The following is a 21374-nucleotide window of genomic DNA, read 5'->3' on the forward strand; positions in this document are numbered from 1 at the left end:
CCAGCTTGACTTCCAGCCTAGTGCATCTGTGAGCATCTTTGGTTTGAAATTCTGTTTCCTAATCTCATTACAGACTCTTGTTGAAAGATGTCTATGACCTCCCAGTCCTAATGATTCTAGAATGGCCAGCAGATTACACTTCTTCATGTATTTTGGTACATACCCAGCAAGTCCCAAATGTTGTACCTTTGATCTGCCCATCCTGACTCTGGACTTTGTTTACTTCACTCTCTCAACATTCAATTCCACAATCTCATCATCTTTCAGATCCCTTAAGTGTCTTGAAGTGTTTGACCAAAAATGCCACCACTCCCCCCAAAATGCTTGTGTTTCTCTTTATTAAGATTTTTGAAGTATTTTTTATAAGTTGAATATTGGGCTTCGTTTACCATGAAACTTTGCATTAAGTTGTAGACCTTTAGCACCATTCTTTTTCATTCCCTGATTCTCCAACATGGGAAAGCAGGAAGAAAATGCAAGATAGAAGCTGTGAAGCAAGGTACTCTGGAATATTTAACATTTTTCCTCAAATAATTATATTGAAATGTCTGTTATATACATGATGAAATTCGCATTTTCATCCAATGATTTTTTTCTTAAATGACAAATGGGAATAACCTAAAGCAGAACAAAACCACTTTGATAATATTCAAAACGAAGTCTTTATTTTGCTGATATTGGCAGGTTGGATCATAGCATTTATAAAGATCATATAGAATTCTGGCTGCATTTACATGGCAGATTTTTTTCTGCAATGATGTTGGGAACTAAGCTGATTTTTTTTTTCCAGAACTACCCTATTGGGCTTATTAGATTCTCATGAGGTTTGCTAAGTGCTATGCTTTCCTTTGCAAATGTTCTTTAAGTATTTCAATTAAATGGTGATTTATTTTAAAAATCAGCAATAACAAATGTGTAATAGAAGCCTATGTATTATGGAATTCTTAATCTTTAACAAATACATCTAGAGCCATTTTATATTTATTTAACATACAATTGCTGTCTAATTTAATCTAAATTAAATGGTTGCTTGAAACCTTTAATTTGAAGGGTTCCTGAATGTCCTTTTATGGAAGGAAAAATAAGAAATCATCAGTTTTGCCCAGAGGGTAGGTACTTATCTTTTAAAATCAGGTATTTGGGCCTTGAAATTATAAACCTAGTTCATTTGGGAAATGCAATTCTAAGGAATGTTTTGGCAATGAGAAGATTGTCCCCCTTTTCCTTTAAGGGAACCACTTGTTTTTCTACCATACAACGAACATTAATAATTTAGCTGATATTTATCCAGTATTTTGAAGAGGAATCTTCACCTGTTTATGAGTAATATGCATACTGTGATTCAATACTAGGATTTTGTTGTTCATCTGTTTTAAAAGGGAAAACAGATAGCTTTGGGTAGAATGTGTCAGATACTATGCTGGATGAGGATATCAATTTTTTTCTTTCTTTTTTTAAGAGCAATTAATTATGAAGTGGCCAGGAGGATAATAAGGAATCCTGGTGGATTAGCTTTTTGACAATAGCATTCAATTACAAATGTAGCCCAAAATAGTCAATGACATCATTGTCTGAACTGAATTTGGGGAATGCCACCATGAATTAATGCTGAGGCTGCAATGCCAGCCTAAAGCTAGCACGGTGGTCCCCATCTGTAATTCCAGTTCCTTGGAAGGCTGATGCAGGAGGATCAGAAGTTCAGGACCAGACTAGGCAACCAAGCAAGACGCTGTCTTGAGGAAAGGAAATGAACATTAGATTCACTGGTTAGTTTGAAAAAGAATTAGTTTGCTTGGTGGGGAGAATTGAGGGGTAAGGGAAGTTATATTTTCTTTTCAAACTGAAGCATATCCAAAGAATAAAAGTGAATTTTCCCCCTGAAAATCAATTTTCATTAATATAAGTTAAAGCTTGAGTAAGAGGACCGGGGTAATTATTAAGGCTTGAGATTTATTATTCAGATAAGAGTGGCATTATGAGTATAGTACTAACATATTAAACTTGTGCTTCGGTATCATTTGGATTTAGTCACAGTCCAGCAGTTTGGAGGACAGGTCCCTGGGTCAAGTGACCAGTCTGTCAGCACAGCTTTGCCATTTACTGATCTAGATGCTTGGGCAAGTTCATTTCCTTATTACTCATCTTCCTGTTGGGCAGCTGTGTGGTAACTAAATGAGATAATGCATTTCAGACACTTGGTGTGGTGCCCGGTTCTGCTAGCTCTCACTAAGGAGAGAAGGTAGGGACCACCTTTGTTCAACTCATGTCCTCATGATCCAGCCCAGTCCTTAGGTCACATAGTAGGCTCCCAACAGATACCTCCTCTGTGAATGGGTCTCCCATAGCTATTTTATTCAGTCCTCTCAAAGGTGTGGTGCTTTAGTTTCACTCTGTGAAGCTAAATGAATGACATTGCCACTAAGTTTAATAGACTTATGTAAGAAACAATCTGAGACAAGGAGGATTTGGTTTTTATTTTTGGTATGTTGTATTTCTTTGGGTTGAGCTTCTTTAGACAATCCTTTTTCCTCACCTCCCCCATCCTTAATCCTTGAAAAAGATTTTCTGCTTATGCTCCCACTATGTATTTTTTAAAATATTCTGAAAGAAAAACTTTTTGTAGGAGGTATATCATAAGGACATATCACTTTTCACACATTTCTTCACTTGTTTTTTTTTCTGTTTTACTTTTTTCCAAAAAAAAAAAAAAATCTCTAATATAACCATGAACCCTGAATCCTGAATTAAAATTTGTATATTATAGTCACAAAACTGGGTTCCATAGTTTCTTATGCTTAAAATCTCTCTTGTAGTCAGAAACTTTAAATCCTATCTTTGCCATTTTACCTTGGGCAATATACTTAACTTCTCTGTTTTATCATCTCTAATATAAGAATAATGTCAATTCTTCTTGTATAATTTTTGGAGAGTTCTACAAGTTCTAAAGTGTTTAGCATCAAACTTAGTGTGGGGTAAATGCCATATAAACTTTATCATCACAGTCAACCAGCTTCATGAGTTCTGCTTCAACTCTATCAACTATTTATTCACCAGTAACTTTTTAAAGATATATTGTAATTGCCCAGCACTGTACTAGACACTGGATGTGCAAAGTCAGGTGGAAGTGGTTGCTGTCCTCTAGCAGTTTGTGGCCTAATAGAGTAGCCTAATAAATTAACAAATATAGAGAAAAAAATGGGTCTGAGCAGCACATAGGACTATATCTACATTTCCCATGGTGAGGCATCAGGACATGATCACACTGAGGTCAACAAACCAGTGACTTAGCTAGGGGTGGACAGGGTACTCCATCAGTAGAGACTCAGAATTATGGGCCACCATTTGACTGCAGTGTTCATCAAACTGGACAATAGTTGCTTCCAGGTTGAGAGAGGAGTGAGTATGGGGTTGTGGCACAAGATGGGAAGAGGGAGCAAGAGACCATGACAATGAAAGACTTGAATTTAATCATGAAAAGTGTGAGAAGCCTGTGACAGGTGGCTGGGTGGCTGGCATCCTGAGCTCTGTACTAGAGAACCTAAAGTTTCCTCTAATGTGCTTGTCCATCTCCAGAGTCAGGGTCTTCTCCTACTGTGCACATTCTCTTAGTCGCCTATAACCTCCTTGAGAGCAAAGTATACCAGTTAGAAAAACTCTATTGTGTCACATCGGGTGTGACCAATAACAGGTATATGGCAAATGCTTGGTTTCTTCGAAGGATTTGCAGTTCTATCAGTCACTCTGCTTGAGATATATTACCAAGTCTGTGTGAGCCCAGACTCATCCAGGAGTGATGTTTATGGGTTCTTTTTCACAAAATGATCCATAGATTTTGATTTTGTTCAGTTTCATGGAGAAGTAAGCAGCACTAAGACTCATCTGCAATAGCTCATCATAACTGAAAACCCATCACAACTCTATTTTTCTTCTAGCAACTCACCTCCATCATACACCACAGAAAATTTATTTATGTATTGCCAAGGTTCCTGTCTTGTACCTTAGCATATGGGTGCTTGGCACTTGGTGGAGAATAATGAGAGCAGATGAACCCTTTGGGCACATAGCAGCATGCAGTGGTTACTTTAATGCGTTCCAAGTACACGTGCCTATGTATAGAATTTAAAAAAAAATGTTTTGGGCTCTTCTCACTTATTTTTAAGAGGCAGTATTCTCAGTGGTCTGTGCTTCAGAATCTAAAGTCAGAAAACTTGAAATGGCTCCTGACTCCATACTTTCTAGTTGTGGGACCGTGGGAAAGTTATTCTACTTCTCTCTGCTCCTCAGTGGAAGGTTGGATCCAGTAGTTTTTGTCTCATGAGTGAGCATGAGCATTGGATGAAAGAAACACCTGTATAAAGCTCAGTATTTGCTGGAGGATAAACATTTTTAGAATCACTAATCATTGTATTATTCTAACCTTCCTGATAGTCTCAAATTTGTCTCCTGGAATGATGAAACTGATTTCCTTAGGCCTCTAGAACATCCAGAGATGTGGGAAAATTAGCACTTTCTAACACTGCCCATTTATTGTCTCGAAGTTCTGTAGGTCACAAGTCTACACAGACTCAGTTGGGTCCTGGCTTCTGGTCTCACAAGACTGATACCAAATGGTTGGCCAGGCTGGATCTTTAATCTGAAGGTTCTGGGGATGAATCCCCCAAAATCTGACAAAATTTAATTCCTCACAGTTCGAGAGATGAGGTCCCCATTTCCTTGCTGGCTTGAAGCCACCAACATTCCTTTGCTGTTCTCAATTTTAGAACCATCAGTGACACATAAAGTAATTCTTATGCTTCAAATTTCTCTAACTTCTTCTGTGACCAAAAGGACAAACTGCTTTTAAAGGGTTTATGTGATTAGATTATCTTTCTCCCTCACCTTCACCAGTGCCCCAAATCTCCCTTTCAATTTACTCAGTCAACTAAAAGATATTTTTGCTATTCACAGGAGCAATATATATACATGTATATTAATAAACCACAGTGGATCTCACCATCATGTACATAGATAAGAGTGGGATGCTAATTAGAATAAGATATTTCATGCCAGGTGTGGTGGTGCATGCCTGTAATCCCAGTGGCTTGGGAGGCTGAGGCAAGAGGATCACGAGTTCAAAGCCAGCCTCAGCAAAAGCTAGGCACTAAGCAACTCAGTGAGACCCTGTCTCTACATAAAATACAAAATAGGGCTGGGGATGTGGCTCAGTGGCTGAGTGCACCTGAGTTCAATCCCTGATATCCCTCAGAAAACGATATGTTTCAAGTTTTTATAAATATATCAAAATAGATTCTACTGTTATGTATAACTAAAAAGAACCAATAAGAAGATTATAAAAAATAAATCAAATTTTAAAAAAACAATAGAATCGTCTGAAAGTATAGGCTCCTATTCACTAAGCCTTATCTTTTCATTCTCCAGTTGGCTCTTTTGGGAACTGTGGTATATCTGGTTCTATATTGATGAAATTGAGTGATTTTATAGCAAGAGAAAAAGTAAATAAATGAAAATGATGATAGCATCTAGAAGATATACAAATTTATCTAATTGTGCTTTGAAACCATGAATAGGGTCAATGGACTGGAAATGAGGCAGTAATAGTTATTGACCCTGCCTGTGTGCCATGAGCCAGTGAATGCATTTTACATATATTATTTCAGATAAACTAATCCAAATTACTATTCCTATGTCAGCAATGGGAAGCTAAGGCCAAGTTTTACAAATGTAGAACACTACAGATATTTAAGTGTATATCATCTGTTATCTTCTGAGTCTCTTCTAAGCAAACTTATATCCTCCCTCTGTTAACCTTAATGACACTTTATTTTATAGCCATTAACTTTCTCTGTGTTAAATGATACTTATCTGCATACGTGTCCCTTATATTTGAGTCCCTTGGAAACCAGAACGATATAGCCTATTCGTCCTTGTATTTCCCTTGCTATTATTAGAGATGTGCTCAGGAAATGCTGGTTGGATTTGAGCTGTACAAACTACCATAATGGGATCATCATTGCTTAGCACAAGTCTGATCTGCTCTTATTCCATCCCACTTGGCCAATTATGCATGAGCATCGATGGGAGAATGGATCCCATGTGTTTGATGCGTTATTGAAAACAGCAGTAAAAACTAGTGATTGGCAAATCAAGCTGCAGTTGGGGTTTGGCACAAATCAATTTTGTTGAGGGGTGGCAAGGAATAGCCCTATGATATCCAAAAGCATTTTCTAGGGATTTTTTCCCCCTCACTGGTTTTATACTTGCATATTTTAAAGGAAATTTAATTCATATGCTTCTGGTTTGTTTACACTTAACACACCAAAGCAACGATTTGTAAAAACCATTTGGTGTCTAGGAACTCCTTCTAAAGTAGCTCCTTTTAAACTGAAAATAATATCCGAAAATATGGCCTGTATTAATATCTGTTAAATTGGCAGCAAGGAACAGTGGGAAAGGCACGGCTGAGGGATTGGTGTTCTAACTCCTGCTCTGTTGTTAACTGTTTGCCCTGAAAATTCAATTTTCTGTGTCTTTGTTTTTTTTTTTCATCCTTAAAATGAAAGAATTGGAATATATAAATTTGAAATTCATTTCTAGATCTAAATTATTAGGATTAAAATCTCTCATTAAAATAGAAATATCAAGCACCTACTGTATACCAAGATCTGTTCCATATTCTGTGTTTATCATTTTAGGTGGCTTTTTATGATCAGACGTTCATTTCAAATCTGTAAGGTAGAAAAATAGTAGTTATATTTATGGGTGAGAAAGCTGAAGTTCAAATAGAGTTTGTATTTTTACATACCACTTGAAGTATCAGATTTATACACAAAATGATGGCACATAGTAGGTATTTAGTAAATAATGGTTGATTTGTACTTAGACCATAGATGGATGGACTGATATATAGCCAAAATGCCAGTCAGCCTTTCTTGCCCTTTTAATTCTTGGGAATTCCTGAGGATAAGTTTTATTTTTTTAAAATAGTGGCAGTGAAGGATTCCATTGTTTTAGACTTCAGTTAGGACACAAAGCAAATGTTTATTTGCCTTTAAAGGTGCTGAGACTATAAACTTACCTCAAGGAGCATCATTGACTAGAAAAGTAAAAGGATTTTTACTGTGGTTAAAAGTGCCTTCTTTAAAATGTATGCAATATTTATAGGGCTGCTTGGAGTAAGCCAACTGAGAGATTTAATGATAATAATCTCCATATTTCTTCTAGAATTGATTTCCGGTTTCAATGAACTTGGAAAGAGTCCTGGGACATCAAATAAGTAGAGATCTTAACATGAAATGAATCTTTAGAATATGTTCATAAATTTACATTTAAACATGACCAGAAATATATATATATCTTTACCCATTATTAAGGTGATACTTTAATGAAAAATTTTCATTTGCATGAAATAAACCTTTTTGGCTACAGATGAAAGGATTTTATGGTAGCGACAATGGTTTTGTGAGTTAAATGATCCCAACATCATCAGGAACGAATCACAAGTGCCTACCATATGAATTACAGCACCATGAGTCTTAAAAAGGTATTTTTGTGGAAAGCATTCCTCCCATCTGCAACAATCAGATCCTGCTTTGAAGTGCTGCTGGAGAGCTTCACAATACATGAGACTGCCACATGCTACCCAAACTTCTCTCTCAACTTGAGTTTGACTATGTTTTCCTAAAGAACACCACATTCACTTAATGACCAAGGGGTTTAGAGAGGGAAATGGTTACAGTTTTTGTAATTGGACTTCTCTGTACATGCATTCTTCAGTAATCCTTTCTGCATATTGCTATAAAAGTATGCAAGTGCATGTGCAAAATTAAATTTCAAGTTAAAATGGGGGCAAAAATGTGTGTGATTCCTACTGCATTGGCTCTGCAAGGAAATCTTCACGAACATTTCAGGCCCAAATGAAACTAATGTGTTCATAAATGAACATATTGGTATTGAGGCTTTTTTTAGCCATAGCAGTTACAAAAATGATATAATCATCTCTTCCAAAGAGACCTTCACACTGCTGACCTCCCTACCTCTGCTGAATGGCAGCGTGGGGAAGGAGGTTGCCAATATCACTTTTGGGTTTTCCCTAGAAGATTTTCTTAAGCAGAAAATAATAGTGGAGGATGCCTTGTAGGAAAACAGGAGACCGACATCAGCAAGTTAGGATGTTCATTAATGGAAGTAAAGTGACTTGCCTAAGCAATCACTCTGTCATGACTTTTTTATAATCAAGAGAAGCATAACCCAGGTACCTTTCATGGGGAGTTGGTGGCTGATTGTAGACTCCAGTGTGTTTTATTATAGGATGGCAGTATCACAACAGTAGCTAAATATTAATTTGGAGAGAATTCCCTCTTGAACTTGTGGCAGAATTCCCTCCGTTTCAGCCTCCACAGAGATTTCTAGTTCTATTTGCAATTTCGTATTAAAAACAGTCTTTCTGGGAGTACTGTTTATTTTCTGAGCTTCTAGAAGAATGTTAGAGTCATCTACAACAGGCACTGCCAAGCACGTAGGATATAAAATAATGACGTTTATAAAGTGTTGACTTCACTTAGTTTCCATTTTGCCTTCACATGCCTTACCATTGATGTTCTATCCAATACTCTGGTTAAAAAGAAGTTAGCAATAAAAAGTCTCTTTCAATACTTTCCTTGAATAATACATAATAACACTGTAATCAAATTCTAGTATATAGTGTTGATTTTTATCATAAATGGGACTATTTTTTTGCACTCTTTTTAAAAATATTTATTTATGTATTTTTAAGTCGTAGTTGGACACAATACCTTTGTTTGTTTGTTTGTTTTTATTGGGTGCTGAGGATGGAAGCCAGGGCCTCGCATGTGCTAGGCCACCGCTCTACCGCTGAGCCACAGCCTTCCCCTATTTTGCCGTCTTACAAAATCGAAAACCTAGTAACTCGATAAATTTAAATATCTAAAAACAGAGAATTGGCTCATACATTAATACATTTAAAATGATATTAAAGAAGATATGAGAAATGTTTTCACATATTGACATTTGTAAAGGTAAGTTAAAGACATTAATCAGCCTGTTGTATTTAGAAAATGCTTATAAACAACAGGCATCAAATACACAAAAGCAGAATCAGTCTCTGGTTGATAGAACTATGGGCTTTTTATTCTATTCTATAAATTGTTTTCATCACTGTTGTTTATTTTACTTATTTATTGAATGATAGGCAATGGATTCATATACTGTATAACATATGTAGCATATTTATTATATATCCTATTGCTATTTTATTTACTACTATCTATCATTTTCCAAATTTTCTGCAATGAACATGGGTTAATTAATTTTGATTTTCAAAATAGTTTCTCTTTTAAAGACAATGAAAATAAATCTAGTCAGGGTTGTTTCCCTATTCCACTATTCTCTGGGAATTATTTGGAAACATTAGAGAGAAGCAGTTGAGATTTGCCATTTTGAAGAATGAATCTGTTGATGTCCTGTGATTTAGTTATTAGCTGCATACCTAAGGTTTAATCTTGGAGCCTTCTTGAACAACTTTTCATCTCAAGCAACTTTTCTGAACCAATAAGAACACTGACATGCTATGACTTCATAGAGCCTCAGGAAATCAACTTGAAATTTATAATTTAAATCACTCCCATATTTATTTTTTGAGGCAACACAATTAAATTTGTTTCTATTAAATTAACAGAAACAGCATTTCCAATTGAAAATGACCTTCCAACATGTTTCTGCAATGGTGTCCCATTATGGTGTCTCAGTTGTATTGTATTTACTTATGAAGGTAAATATTTGATACACAGAGCTTCCTTCTTGTGCTTAAATGTTCACGCTGATGAGACTATTTTTAAAACAAGTAGATTACGTGTAGGATTCTTTGGTAATGGTGTAGGTAATGGTAGTAATTTATTAATTAATTTATTAATCTGCAAGATTATCTCAAGGGCTTTAGGTGGCAAATTTATCTTTGGAAAAAAACCACATTTCTTGCAAAATTCAGTTGCAATCAAATGCAAGTGGTAGGAATATTACCGAGGCTAATCAGTCATTGTGTGCCAATACCAGTCACTAACCTAAGCCTGCCCACATAGGTGCATAGGTGTCCAGGTTTCTCCTGCAGTTGTGCACTCCTGCCTCCAAAATTTCAAAACTAAAGCTATGCCTGGTTTCTGCAAACTGATTTCCATCTCCACATCCAGTGGTTGCTTGAGCCTTTCATGTTCCATGAAATATGGAAATATTTTTCTCCCTTGATTATTTGGTCCACCAGTCTTCACACTCAGAACACTCTAGCTCCCCTGAAGAAGGTCTCTGTGATGTTTTCTACTCTGAGTGCTATGCAAACATTTATTGTGACAAGTATAGGAAGACCTTTGGGGGTTTTGTGACGATGCAAGTAAATGTGATTATAAAAAATGTGACTGTGCTTATAAACCATGTTACACAGACTCAAGTGTGCGCGCACACACAAACACACACACACACACACACGGGCACACATTTCACTGAAGCATTTTTCTCCCATATCTTTAAAAATATGAATACTTTGATACTGGTCATCACAACCAGCTGGCATTTCTGAAGTTTCTAATATATACAACAGCAATGGACATTGTAGAACTCAGGATAATAAAACCTAAGGATTATTCTTAAATTGCTTATTTCATCTCTTTGCTTCACCTGAATGTTTTGTGCATGCATACCTCAGAGTGCAGCTGCCTTCATCTCTAACTCCAGAGATCACATGGGCAACATGTGAATGGAAATAAACCCTGTAGGTAAAAGAAAGAGGAATTTGGATAGAGATCAAAGATTAGCTTCATTCCACTCTTTCCTTCCACTTTTTACTATCCCATCTAAATTTGGTATTTTATGGTACTTTTTTTTTATTCCCAGAGGAAAGAGTGAACTTAAATCAGATTTGGGGCTTTCTCTGTCTCTTTTGGAAACACATATAATTTAATTTGTTCAGTAGTGAGTTTAGATGGTTGAACTGTCAATTTCTAGGAACCTTTAATATGAAAGATAGAGTGGACTGGCCTGATTTGTTATTGTTATTATTATTATTGTTATGTATTTTTCAATCTTTACCGTGGCCCTGGTTAAATTTTGGAAAAACTGTCTGGAATATTTAACCACATGATTAGCAGAGGGGTGGAGTTTACTGTGCTCAGCCTCATTCCTCAGTGGTCTATGAAAAAGATTCTTATTGGCATTGTCCTGAGGTCCACAGGAAGTGAGAAATACTGAAATGCTATAAAACAGTTTTTCCCTGATTTTAAAATGCTTTTTAGAATATTTTTCCAAGTGTATAAAAATATGGGATAATTATAAATGGCTCTTGATTTTCATCCAAATAGTAGCTAAGTGGTTAAAATCAACACCAAAGTGCTTGCATTAGTCAGCTCTCCGTTGCAGTGATGAAATACCTGAGGAAATCAACTTTAAGAAAGAAAGGTTTATTTTGGCTCATGGCTTCAGAGGTGTTAGTCCATGATCCAAAACCTTTGTCCTTTGGTAAAGCAGAATATCATGGTGGGGAGCACATGACAGAATAGAGATGCTCATCTCATGGTGATCAGGAAGCCCAGAGAGAGAGAAGCAGGGTCAAAGGACATGATATACCCTTCAAGGCCATGTCCTCCATACCAATATCCTACAGCAAGGCCCCACCTCCCTGTTTCCACCACCTCTCAATAGCGCCACCAGCTGGGGATCAAACCTTCAACACAGGAGCCCTTGGGGGACCTTCTAGATTTAAACTATTAAGAGTGCTTTAGGAAAGTAGAGGAAAATTGCTTTATCCCATTCATAGCTAACCTCAAGTATTAGACCAGAACTGAAAATATGGGCAGTTGTTTATTTGGTAGAAATCTTAATGCTTTCCCCCAAATTAAGATGATAGTATTTTATTGTTCCAAAATAAAAGGAACTTGGTTTAGGTTTGGGTTCTTACTGATTGAAAATTTTATATGTTTTCATTTAGTTCTAGCAACTATATTCTGAGGAGTTATTTTCAAACATAAGACAAACACTACTTAAGAGAAAAACTAAGGTTGGATTTGAGAGTAACCCAGTTACATTTGAAGAGTATAAACTTGCATATTCAAGTTTATTCTCTTAGTCTACCAAGGTTGTGATATATATATATATATGTGTGTGTGTGTGTGTGTGTGTGTGTGTGTGTGTGTGTGTTTTAAATGATATAAGTGTTATAAATAAGGGACAATGAAATCATGGCTCTTCTAATTTAGAAAGGATAATACAAGAAGCTAAAATTCTGAATTGCTGTAAGCATTAAAAAATAAGTGACAAAGCTATAGAGACAAAAAAGATCATTGATTGCAAGTAGTTGAGGAGCAGAGAGAAGTGATGAATTAATGCATCTTACAGGATATTTTAGAGCAGGGAAATTCTTCTGTGTGACACTGTAATGGAGGATACATATTATGCCTTTTTCAAAATCTGTATAACTGTGTAACACAAGGTATAATCACCAACTATGGACTTTGGTAACAATTATATATAAATATTGGTGTTTAAATTATAACACATGCACCATGCTAATGAAAGATGTTAATAACAAGAAAATAAGGGAATGAATAGAAGAACTCTTTGCATTTTCTTCTCAATTTTTCTGTAAACTCCAATCTGCTCTAAAAAAATCATTCTATTGATTATAAAAATACATTTGATTTAAAAAATAAATGTTTTTTTCCTATAAGTTCACAAAGCATACAAAAGCAAAATGTCATACTAAAACACATGCTTTTGTTTATTTTTTGTTTATCCTATTTGTAATAATCCTTGGAATTGAATAGTTTAGATGCAATGCTAAATTTTTTAAAAGATTGGATAAGAAATGTCCAACTTTGGCAAGATGAGATACTCTCCCATGAAATATCCCTACATTAACATATCTCAAAATACTAAGTTAAACCTGAAAAACAGCCATTTTAATGTATGGATGACTTTCAAAAGATGAGGCAAGGTGAGCGCATCTTAAGTTGATGGTCATCCTGGGGGCATATATAACAATAATCTCTATCTGGTTAGAACTTGAACAGTTTTAGTCTACTGCATAGTTTTGGAAAAGAAATTCAATACCTTGAACCTAAAATGGGAAGGAAATTTGAAGGTCTAAATAAAGAATGGCAAAAGGTGATCTCAAAAGAAAGGGAAGAGTAGGAGTATATACTGATGAGTGCAATTACAAATCTCAGCTGTCACTATCAATAGAAGGGATCTTGAAAGAAGGGAAAATTAAGGAAGAAAAAAAGAGGAAGAGAAGGGGAAGGGAAAAATAGGAACAAAGCTGAATTCCTCCTTCTTAAGAAATTATAATCAAGTTTTGGAGTTAGAATGTATGTGCCAAAACAAACAAAACTACTCCACAAGTTCTGATAATTTAAAATTGATTTGAGATGGTAGTATCCCAAGTATCCCAGCAGAAGCAAACAAAATCACACTTTCCCAGGCTTCAAAGATAGATATCACACTCACTCCCACCAGTGCCTTAGTGAAGGCTGCTATAACAAAGTGTTATAGAATGATGGCTCATAGACAGCAGAAGTGTGTTTCCCACAGTTCTGAAGGGTATTATCCCAAGATCAGTGTGCCCATGTGGTCAATTTCTGTTGAGGGCCTTCTGGATTGTAGACTTCTGGCTTCTCCCTATATTCTCATATGGAAGAAAGAGGCCAGAGAAGGCCTTTTACGAAGGCCTTCATCTCATTTACCTAATGGCCTAAAAGTCCTTCCTGATACCATCACTATGGGAGTCAGTATTTTAATACATGAATTTGAAGTGGGAGTAGGGGTTGGGATGGCACACACATTCTGTCCATTATACTGGAATTCCAAGATTCTTTTAGATATAAAGTTGCAGAAAAGATAAACCAAAAATATAAACAACAAAAAGGCAACAAATGAACCCTCTAAAACAAAACAAAACAACAACAACAACAAAAAAATACAACCAGATAAACAGAGGAGAATTAAGGGAACCATGAAGATGAATCAGAAGACACAACAATTAGCAAACTAAACTGGAAGAATTCAGAATTTTGATACAGAACACAAAACAATTATGCTGAAAAAAAATAAAAGCAAGAACAAGGAAGAAGAATTATTTTTAAAAAATGATTAGGAAGTTGTGAGCTACAATAAATAGAAACTGTGGAATTAAATAATACATTCACTGAAGTGAAGGTATGCATAGAGGAATTAAACAGGAGAATGGAGCCATCTGAAGAGAGAAAGTCTGGAAGATAGATTTAAATAAAAAACATACACATTGCAGGACAGAAAGAGTTGGAAATATGAAAGAAAACTCAAGAGACACTGAGGATACATTGGATAATTATGTCCTCATACATATAATTGAATTCCAAAATAAACAAAAAGAAAATAATTTTATTTCAGTAAATTTAAACTCCTAAAGGAAACAAATTCCTAGAAAAATATAATCCAGGAAAATATAGAATGCATGAATTGTCCTATAATCTCTTACAATTCAATCAATATTTAAAAATTCTCTCAAAAAATGCAGGACACATATGGTTCTGCCAGAGCTGTCTACCTAATCTTCTTTTCAGATAATGAAAGAGATATAGCAAGTGAAGAACTACATCAAATTTTACATGATCAATCCAAGAATGGAAAATTATAGATTAATGCCATTCATTAATAGAGGTGAAAAATTCTAAACAGCATTAGTAAAATAAAATAAACCCAGATGTGTATTAAAAAGATATTAATCATGAACAAGCTTATTTTATTCCATAAATGTAATATTAGAAATATTAATAGATGTAACTCACAACACTACAAATTGTAGGAAAAAATACCATCCATGTAGAGAAAGAATTAAATTAAATTCTATAACCATTTGAATAAAAACTCTAATTCAAGCTAGAAATAGAAAGTTCCCTCCTTCTACTGAATGAAACCACAATAAGCTGACATTATTTATTCATCCACTTTGCAAATCATACCAAATGTTGGCAAGGATGTGACTGGACTGGAATTCTTATACACACAGCTTCTAAGACTGGGCGTTGGTAATAGCCCTTTGGAAATAATCTGGCATTGTTTAGCAGATTTTCACTCAACAATTTCATTCCATTCTTACATATGTGCACCAGAAGACTTGCATAAGAATATTCATAGCAACATTGTTTGTAATAACAAAAAAGGAGAATTTTTTTTGAAACAACAAAAACAAAATCTGTTAATAGTAGAATGGGTAAATAAATTCTATAAACATAAATTGACCTACTGACAGCAGCAACGGATCCTGATTTCATACAGGGAAGGCTGATTATATCTGAAAGGGGGATATGGGGGCTTCAAAGGCATTGCTAATGTTATTTGCCCTAAAGTAGAAGATGAATAAGCAGATGTTCATCATATTATACTTTATAACATATACAGATATAATTTATGTTTTACTTATCAAATATTTCATAATAAAATAATATCTATAAAGACCTAATGTGATAGCCAAGTAATGTGAGGTGAGGTATAAAACACTTCCTTTTATAATAAAGTAAAGGCACATGATGGAGGTGGGAGGCACATGGGAAGCAAATAGGATAGTTTGCCTTGTTAACATCAGCTGAGCAATATTCAAGTTTTTCATCCAGATACATGTAGCATGTGTCATGAGAGACCGTACTGGGCACTGGTAAAGAGCCAGATGGGTGCAAGTCTTGATTGTGGTACTTTTTATCTGTGGAATCTTGGGCTTTGATTCCCTCCTCTGTAAAGGAGATAATAACAGGACCAAACCAAAAAGTTTTTATGAGCACTACATGTGTTCTCACTGGAAAGGCTGAGAAAGAACTTACACAGAATAAATGCTCACTGTTAGATTCTAGTGGTCACTTTCTTTGATTTAATGCTTTTGAAATGTTCTGTTTGTGTCACGGTAGGCTTTGGTCATTTGACGGAGCAACTGATGACATTGGCTGATGGACGTGTGGTGTTGGCTCTGGAAGGAGGACACGATCTCACGGCCATCTGTGATGCGTCGGAAGCCTGTGTAAATGCCCTTCTAGGAAATGAGGTAAAATTTACAAGTGCAAAAGAGTCAAATAAAAGGCTTAGACCTGTATGAATGAATATTTTAATGTCTTTTTAAAATTCCACGTACTTATAAAACTCAATTTTGTTCTTTAAGGAAGTAAGCAAGCTATGAATAAGTGCAATTTAACAGCTCTCATGTTATATATGCTACAACTTTTTCCCAGCCACAGAATCCACAGAGTACTCCCTTGACACAACTCAAAAATGAGTAAAGATAAACTCTGGGAATAAGACCCAATCAAATGAACATTAAAACATTCAATAAGAAATGAAATTTTAACATTGTTTCTTTTCTAAGATTTCTTGTAGGATTGTCAGTTCAGAAAAATAAAACTTTTAAAAATATTGATAATCTACTTTTATCATCATTTAAGAATTCTCCATAATAAAAAGGAAATATTATTTCTAAAAAAAGTTGAGAAATCCATTGATCTAACGCATGCAGCCAGAATGCATTAGATCCAAGATTTGAGCTTGAATGTAAATAGCTATAGGTCTTTCTTTTTATTTAATACTACATAATTACATTGAAGTACATTTTACTGACCACTCTGCAGAATTAGGACTGAATTTCTGTGAGTTTTATGTCCAAATCCTGACAAACTTTTGGACCAATTAATTGCAACTCAAAAAAGTATTTCAGAGATGGATGCAGTGGCACATGCCTGTAATCCCAGCGACTTGGGAGGCTGAGGCAGGAGGATTGCAAGTTCCAAACCAGTCTCAGCAACTTAGCAAGGCCTAAGCAAATTAGTGAGAACTTGTTTCAAAATAAAAACATTTGAAAAAAAGTATGGGGATGTAGCTCAAGTATGGTTAAGCACCCCTGCGTTAAATCTCCAGTACCCTGCAAAAGTCCAATTCTGTATGCATTAATATTATAATTCACTTATTCCTTATAGTGAATCATCTTTTGATAGTGTATGAAATTGTATATATTTTGCCTTTCTTTTGTGAACTTGAAATATAATTTTACTTATGAAATAAATATATATATTTTAAAATTATCATTCATATTGTTTTAACAGTAGCACATGGGTTTGCCTATAGTATTTATGGAAAAAAGGTACCTTTTTCCTTGCATTGAACATTTATCTTTTATTGTCACATTATCTTATAAACCTATACTGTTTTGACATTATTATTTTGACATATTTATTGAATTAAGTATATATATTTTTAATTCAAAATAAAAATATTAGAGAGAAAATCTGATAACTTCTCAAGTGCTTTACATATTGGGCTGCATAATTTTAGACAGCAAAATAACCCACAGGATGTAATTACATAATGATTAGTGTCAACAGTGGACTTCTGCTGTTTCAGATCACACACAACTCAAGGTTTCTAGGATTCCCTTAAAAGTTAGAATCTTTTTCATTTTCTTGTGATCCATCAACATAAAAAGAATGTTGGATTTTTTTTTTTTTTGGTGAGGCAATAAAGATGCAAAAAATAAATGATTACCTATTTTATCAGCTAATTTGTTCTACTCTCCCTGAACACCTGATAACATTTTTGCACGTCCTGTGTATATTCAAATCCCCTATTTGATTTTAAATACTATAGAAATATTTTAGAGAAGCAGACTGGTTTTAATATTTGCATTATAAAGGCTTACACCAGATGTGCAGAAAATCAGAATAGGTTGTGGATTATGGCTACTGATGATTGACCTGCTCAGAAAGAAATGTTACCTGGCTCCAAAAGCAAACTACTTTTCTGACTAAGTGGAAGGAAATTACGGATTTCAGTGGCTCTCTTTGAACACCCCATTCAAATGAAATTCTCGTTTTGCTATTGTAATCTCTGCACTTGGTCCAACTCTGTTCTTTCAAGAGAGTATTTCCAGTGAGGATGGAATAATCTCTTCTATGATCCCTCTCTTTAAGAAATGATTAGGTTTCAAAACAGATTCAGCTGAGTGCAGTTACATGGTTTTTATAATGTATTGGGCTAAAGTTTGAGATCTGTGCCTTTTCTCTACAGTTTTAGAAAGACCAGGCAGGTACAAAAATATCAATGGTCATTCTTAATTCTGCCCACAGGGGTGTAGAGATTGCTCAAAAAAGTTCCAGGAAATGAAAACCGAAATGATTATTTTTGGCTCTATTGACTATTAAATTGACTTCAATTTTCTGGATGTCTGACATTACGTTTAATGGCGTTATTATAATACCCTAAATATGATCTTGTTTCTTGATTGGCCATCTTCAATTGAGTGAGCACAACCAAAAATTTGTTCATTGTGAAATAAAGGAAGTTTGAATAATCTAATATTTCTGTATTTTTTTCCACTAAAGTTTCTTAGAGACATACACAAGAATATAGATTTCTCACCAGATACTGTGAGGACAACAGATGGAGTTGTTACATTGAATATTGAAAGGGAATTTTTTTTTATAACAGGTCTATCAGTGCACAGAGAAACAAAGCTAAGAGAAAGAGGATTTTTTTTTAAATGAAAAATGGAAGAAAAATACAAGTGTGTTGTACGTTATAATTCATTTGGAAAAAGGAAATGAAAATGTAATACTTGAAACAACTCAAGAAACAAAGAGTTCTTCTCACTTTCATTGACAATATAATTTATAATCCAAGGCCTGGTTTTTGGTATTTTTTCCAGGTCAAAGATCATCATGACTGCATTGAAGTTTTAAATTTCATTCCTTTAGAAAAAATAATATAAAAGGCAGATTGCATGTACCTCACCATTTAAAAGGCGCATACATGCAGTTTTTACAGCAATTTTATGTGGTGAGCTTTAGGTAAGAAAATAAAAGAGACGTCTTTCAGATACCAATTATTGCAATTTCAAATCCCAATTTCCCTCCAAACCTCCTTTTCAAGTGATTAATAGAGCAATTATAACTTATTATCTGGGATTTCGCTTTTACAAATAACAAAAAATGTACTAAACCTTGAGCTTAAAATACTGGCAGAACCCACTCTGGCTTCTCAACACTGAACATGCAATTGAACTCAAATTAGAAAGGTCAAGAAGGGCCTTTTTGAGGGACTCTGCACTTTGTCAGATGTATTTATTCATGTGCAGAGGATTAGAATTCATAAACATTTTGCCAGTTTTTTTTTTTTTTGAATGCTATTTCTTTTCCTTGTTGTTCTTGGCCAGGCCATGTCAATATAGCAAAATACTGCTTCTTATGGCTTATTATCAGCAAAATAATATGTAGTACATAACCCAAAGGAATTGTAAAATCGGCAGGATCTGTTGGCTCTGCACCTTGGTGTAGACCCATAGATGGGTACCAAAACTCTTGATATTTAAGAAATCAAGTTATCTGAGTGTTGTACCCCAAACCAGTATTTTCTTCTTTTTAAATATTTTTACCATGACATAATCTACTTAGCAAAACATCTCTTAACTATTCTTTTAAGAAATATGCACAAGGTCAGTCAAAATAATATACTGTTGGATTAAAAATAATTTGAGCATGGTACAGGAAATTCCTAGAGGCAACTGATTTGGAAGACATACCAGAGGTTTTTTTTTTTCCCCCCCTTTTCCCTGGCAAAGTTTAGAACTTAGATTTATCGGTCCAATCAGTGTTTGATGAATATTTTTGAACTTCTTCATTGAAGCGCTTAGAAACACCAGCTTGGGATTTGCAAGAAATTGAAGTGAATACCTACATGAAAAGAATCATGAGTTTACTTGGAAAAGCATCAGGGATACTTAAATGAATAGCCACATAGTTTTTAGAACTGGTAATAGAATTCCCTGGGGAATCTGATTTTGGTAATCTGTATTGGATCTGGTTGGCAAATAGTGTCACAGTTGCTTTAAGACCAAATTTACCTACTGTTATGCAAAGCCAATTAGTGGCACCCTGAGTTGATTCCTCTGAAAGAAATTTTCCCAAGAGGTGAGAAAAACTTTAAGCAGTTGCCATTCCTATGGAATCCGAAAGGAAAACATTGAAAACTTTGGAGAAGTAAAGGAAAGGATGGGAGATGGGTAATAGGAGCATTGATAGTGAGCTGAGAACATAGAGGTTAGAAGACCACCTGTCAAAACACAATAAATGATGGCTTGAGAGGGAGTGAGCCAGAGAGAGAGAAACCCACATCATCTTAGACGTGAAAGCTGTTGAGATGGCCTTGTGACCTCTAGTACTGAAAGTTTAGTGCTTTTGCTCAGGAGTATACAATATATTTTTTTTTCTAGATCTTCCTCACTCATTTTGAAGTTTGAATTCTGATTTCTGTTTCCTTTCTCTCTTCTTCTTCTTCTTTCTTTCCTTTTCTTTTCTTTTCTTTTTCTTTTTTTTTTTTTTAATAAGTACCATCTCCTGTTGAGTATGCTTAGCTGCTTTCATTTGACTTGGATTTCTCAAACAGTGGCTAAACAGTGATCGTGTTTGTTGATAATCTTTTTAAGATGACTTTTTCCTCTAAAGCTGTGAGTGTTGACAACCACCCCTGAGGTGAACTCTTGAGATGCTGTTGTCCAAGTTGCTCATCAGGGGTCTGTTTGCACTGGATTTTGAATAGGGAAGTTGTTTTGCCCTCTTTTTCATCCTTTAGATTATGTATGGCTGAAGTGTAGTCCATTGGGGAATTGGTGTGAATCTGGGAAAGCTTACAAGGTCCTAAATGGTTCCAATTCATGAATAAAAGAAAGAGCCGAATACCAGGGAAATGTGTGCTATGCCAGAGCAGTGTGTTCGGTCTTCTTTCCGACACTGAAGTGTCTCCATACTTTGAAAGAGAATTTATGGATGATCTGAAAAGAGGAAAGCTGTTTTGGAAAATATGATTTAAAGATTCTTTCCAGTATAGATATAGCCTATGAAGTTATGTTCTGTATATTTCAGCATTGCTTATGAGAAAGCAAGCTGTCTGTTTCAGCAAATGCCAAATGAACCATTGATATTTTGATAATTCAAAACTCCATTATGCAGGTCTCCTGTATTATCTGTTGAGATTTTTCAGGAGATTTTAAAAGAATTGTGGGTTGTGAAACTGGACACCTCATAGTTTATGGTTACCTGTAAAAGAAAAATAAAGCATTTCTTTTTTTAAAAAACGTTATTGGGGTTAGTCATGAGGTTTTTTTAATACTTGAATTTTTTAGTTTGATCTTTTTTAGTTATACAAGACAGTCGAGTGTAGTTTGATGTATTATACATACATGGAGTATAACTTTCCATTCTTGTGGTTGTACATGGTGCAGAGTTACACTGGTGGGGAATTCATGTATGAACACAAGAAAGTTATGTCTGATTCATTCTACTGTCTTTCCTATTCCCATCTCCCCT

The 21374-nt window shown here is 35.0% G+C and overlaps 1 protein-coding gene across 1 annotated transcript in view; it reads left to right on the forward strand.

Annotated features, from left to right (window-relative positions):
* The window catches only part of Hdac9 (histone deacetylase 9), a 662331-nt gene that overhangs the window by 590744 nt on the left and 50213 nt on the right, over positions 1-21374 (forward strand). Inside the window, exon 24 of the mRNA XM_026407939.2 lies at positions 15939-16072. Within this exon, the coding sequence (XP_026263724.1) occupies positions 15939-16072 (134 nt within the window). The remainder of the gene's footprint in view (positions 1-15938; positions 16073-21374) is intronic.

Source organism: Urocitellus parryii, chromosome 3 (assembly GCF_045843805.1).
Source record: "Urocitellus parryii isolate mUroPar1 chromosome 3, mUroPar1.hap1, whole genome shotgun sequence".
In the NCBI taxonomy this organism is placed as follows: Eukaryota; Metazoa; Chordata; class Mammalia; order Rodentia; family Sciuridae; genus Urocitellus; species Urocitellus parryii.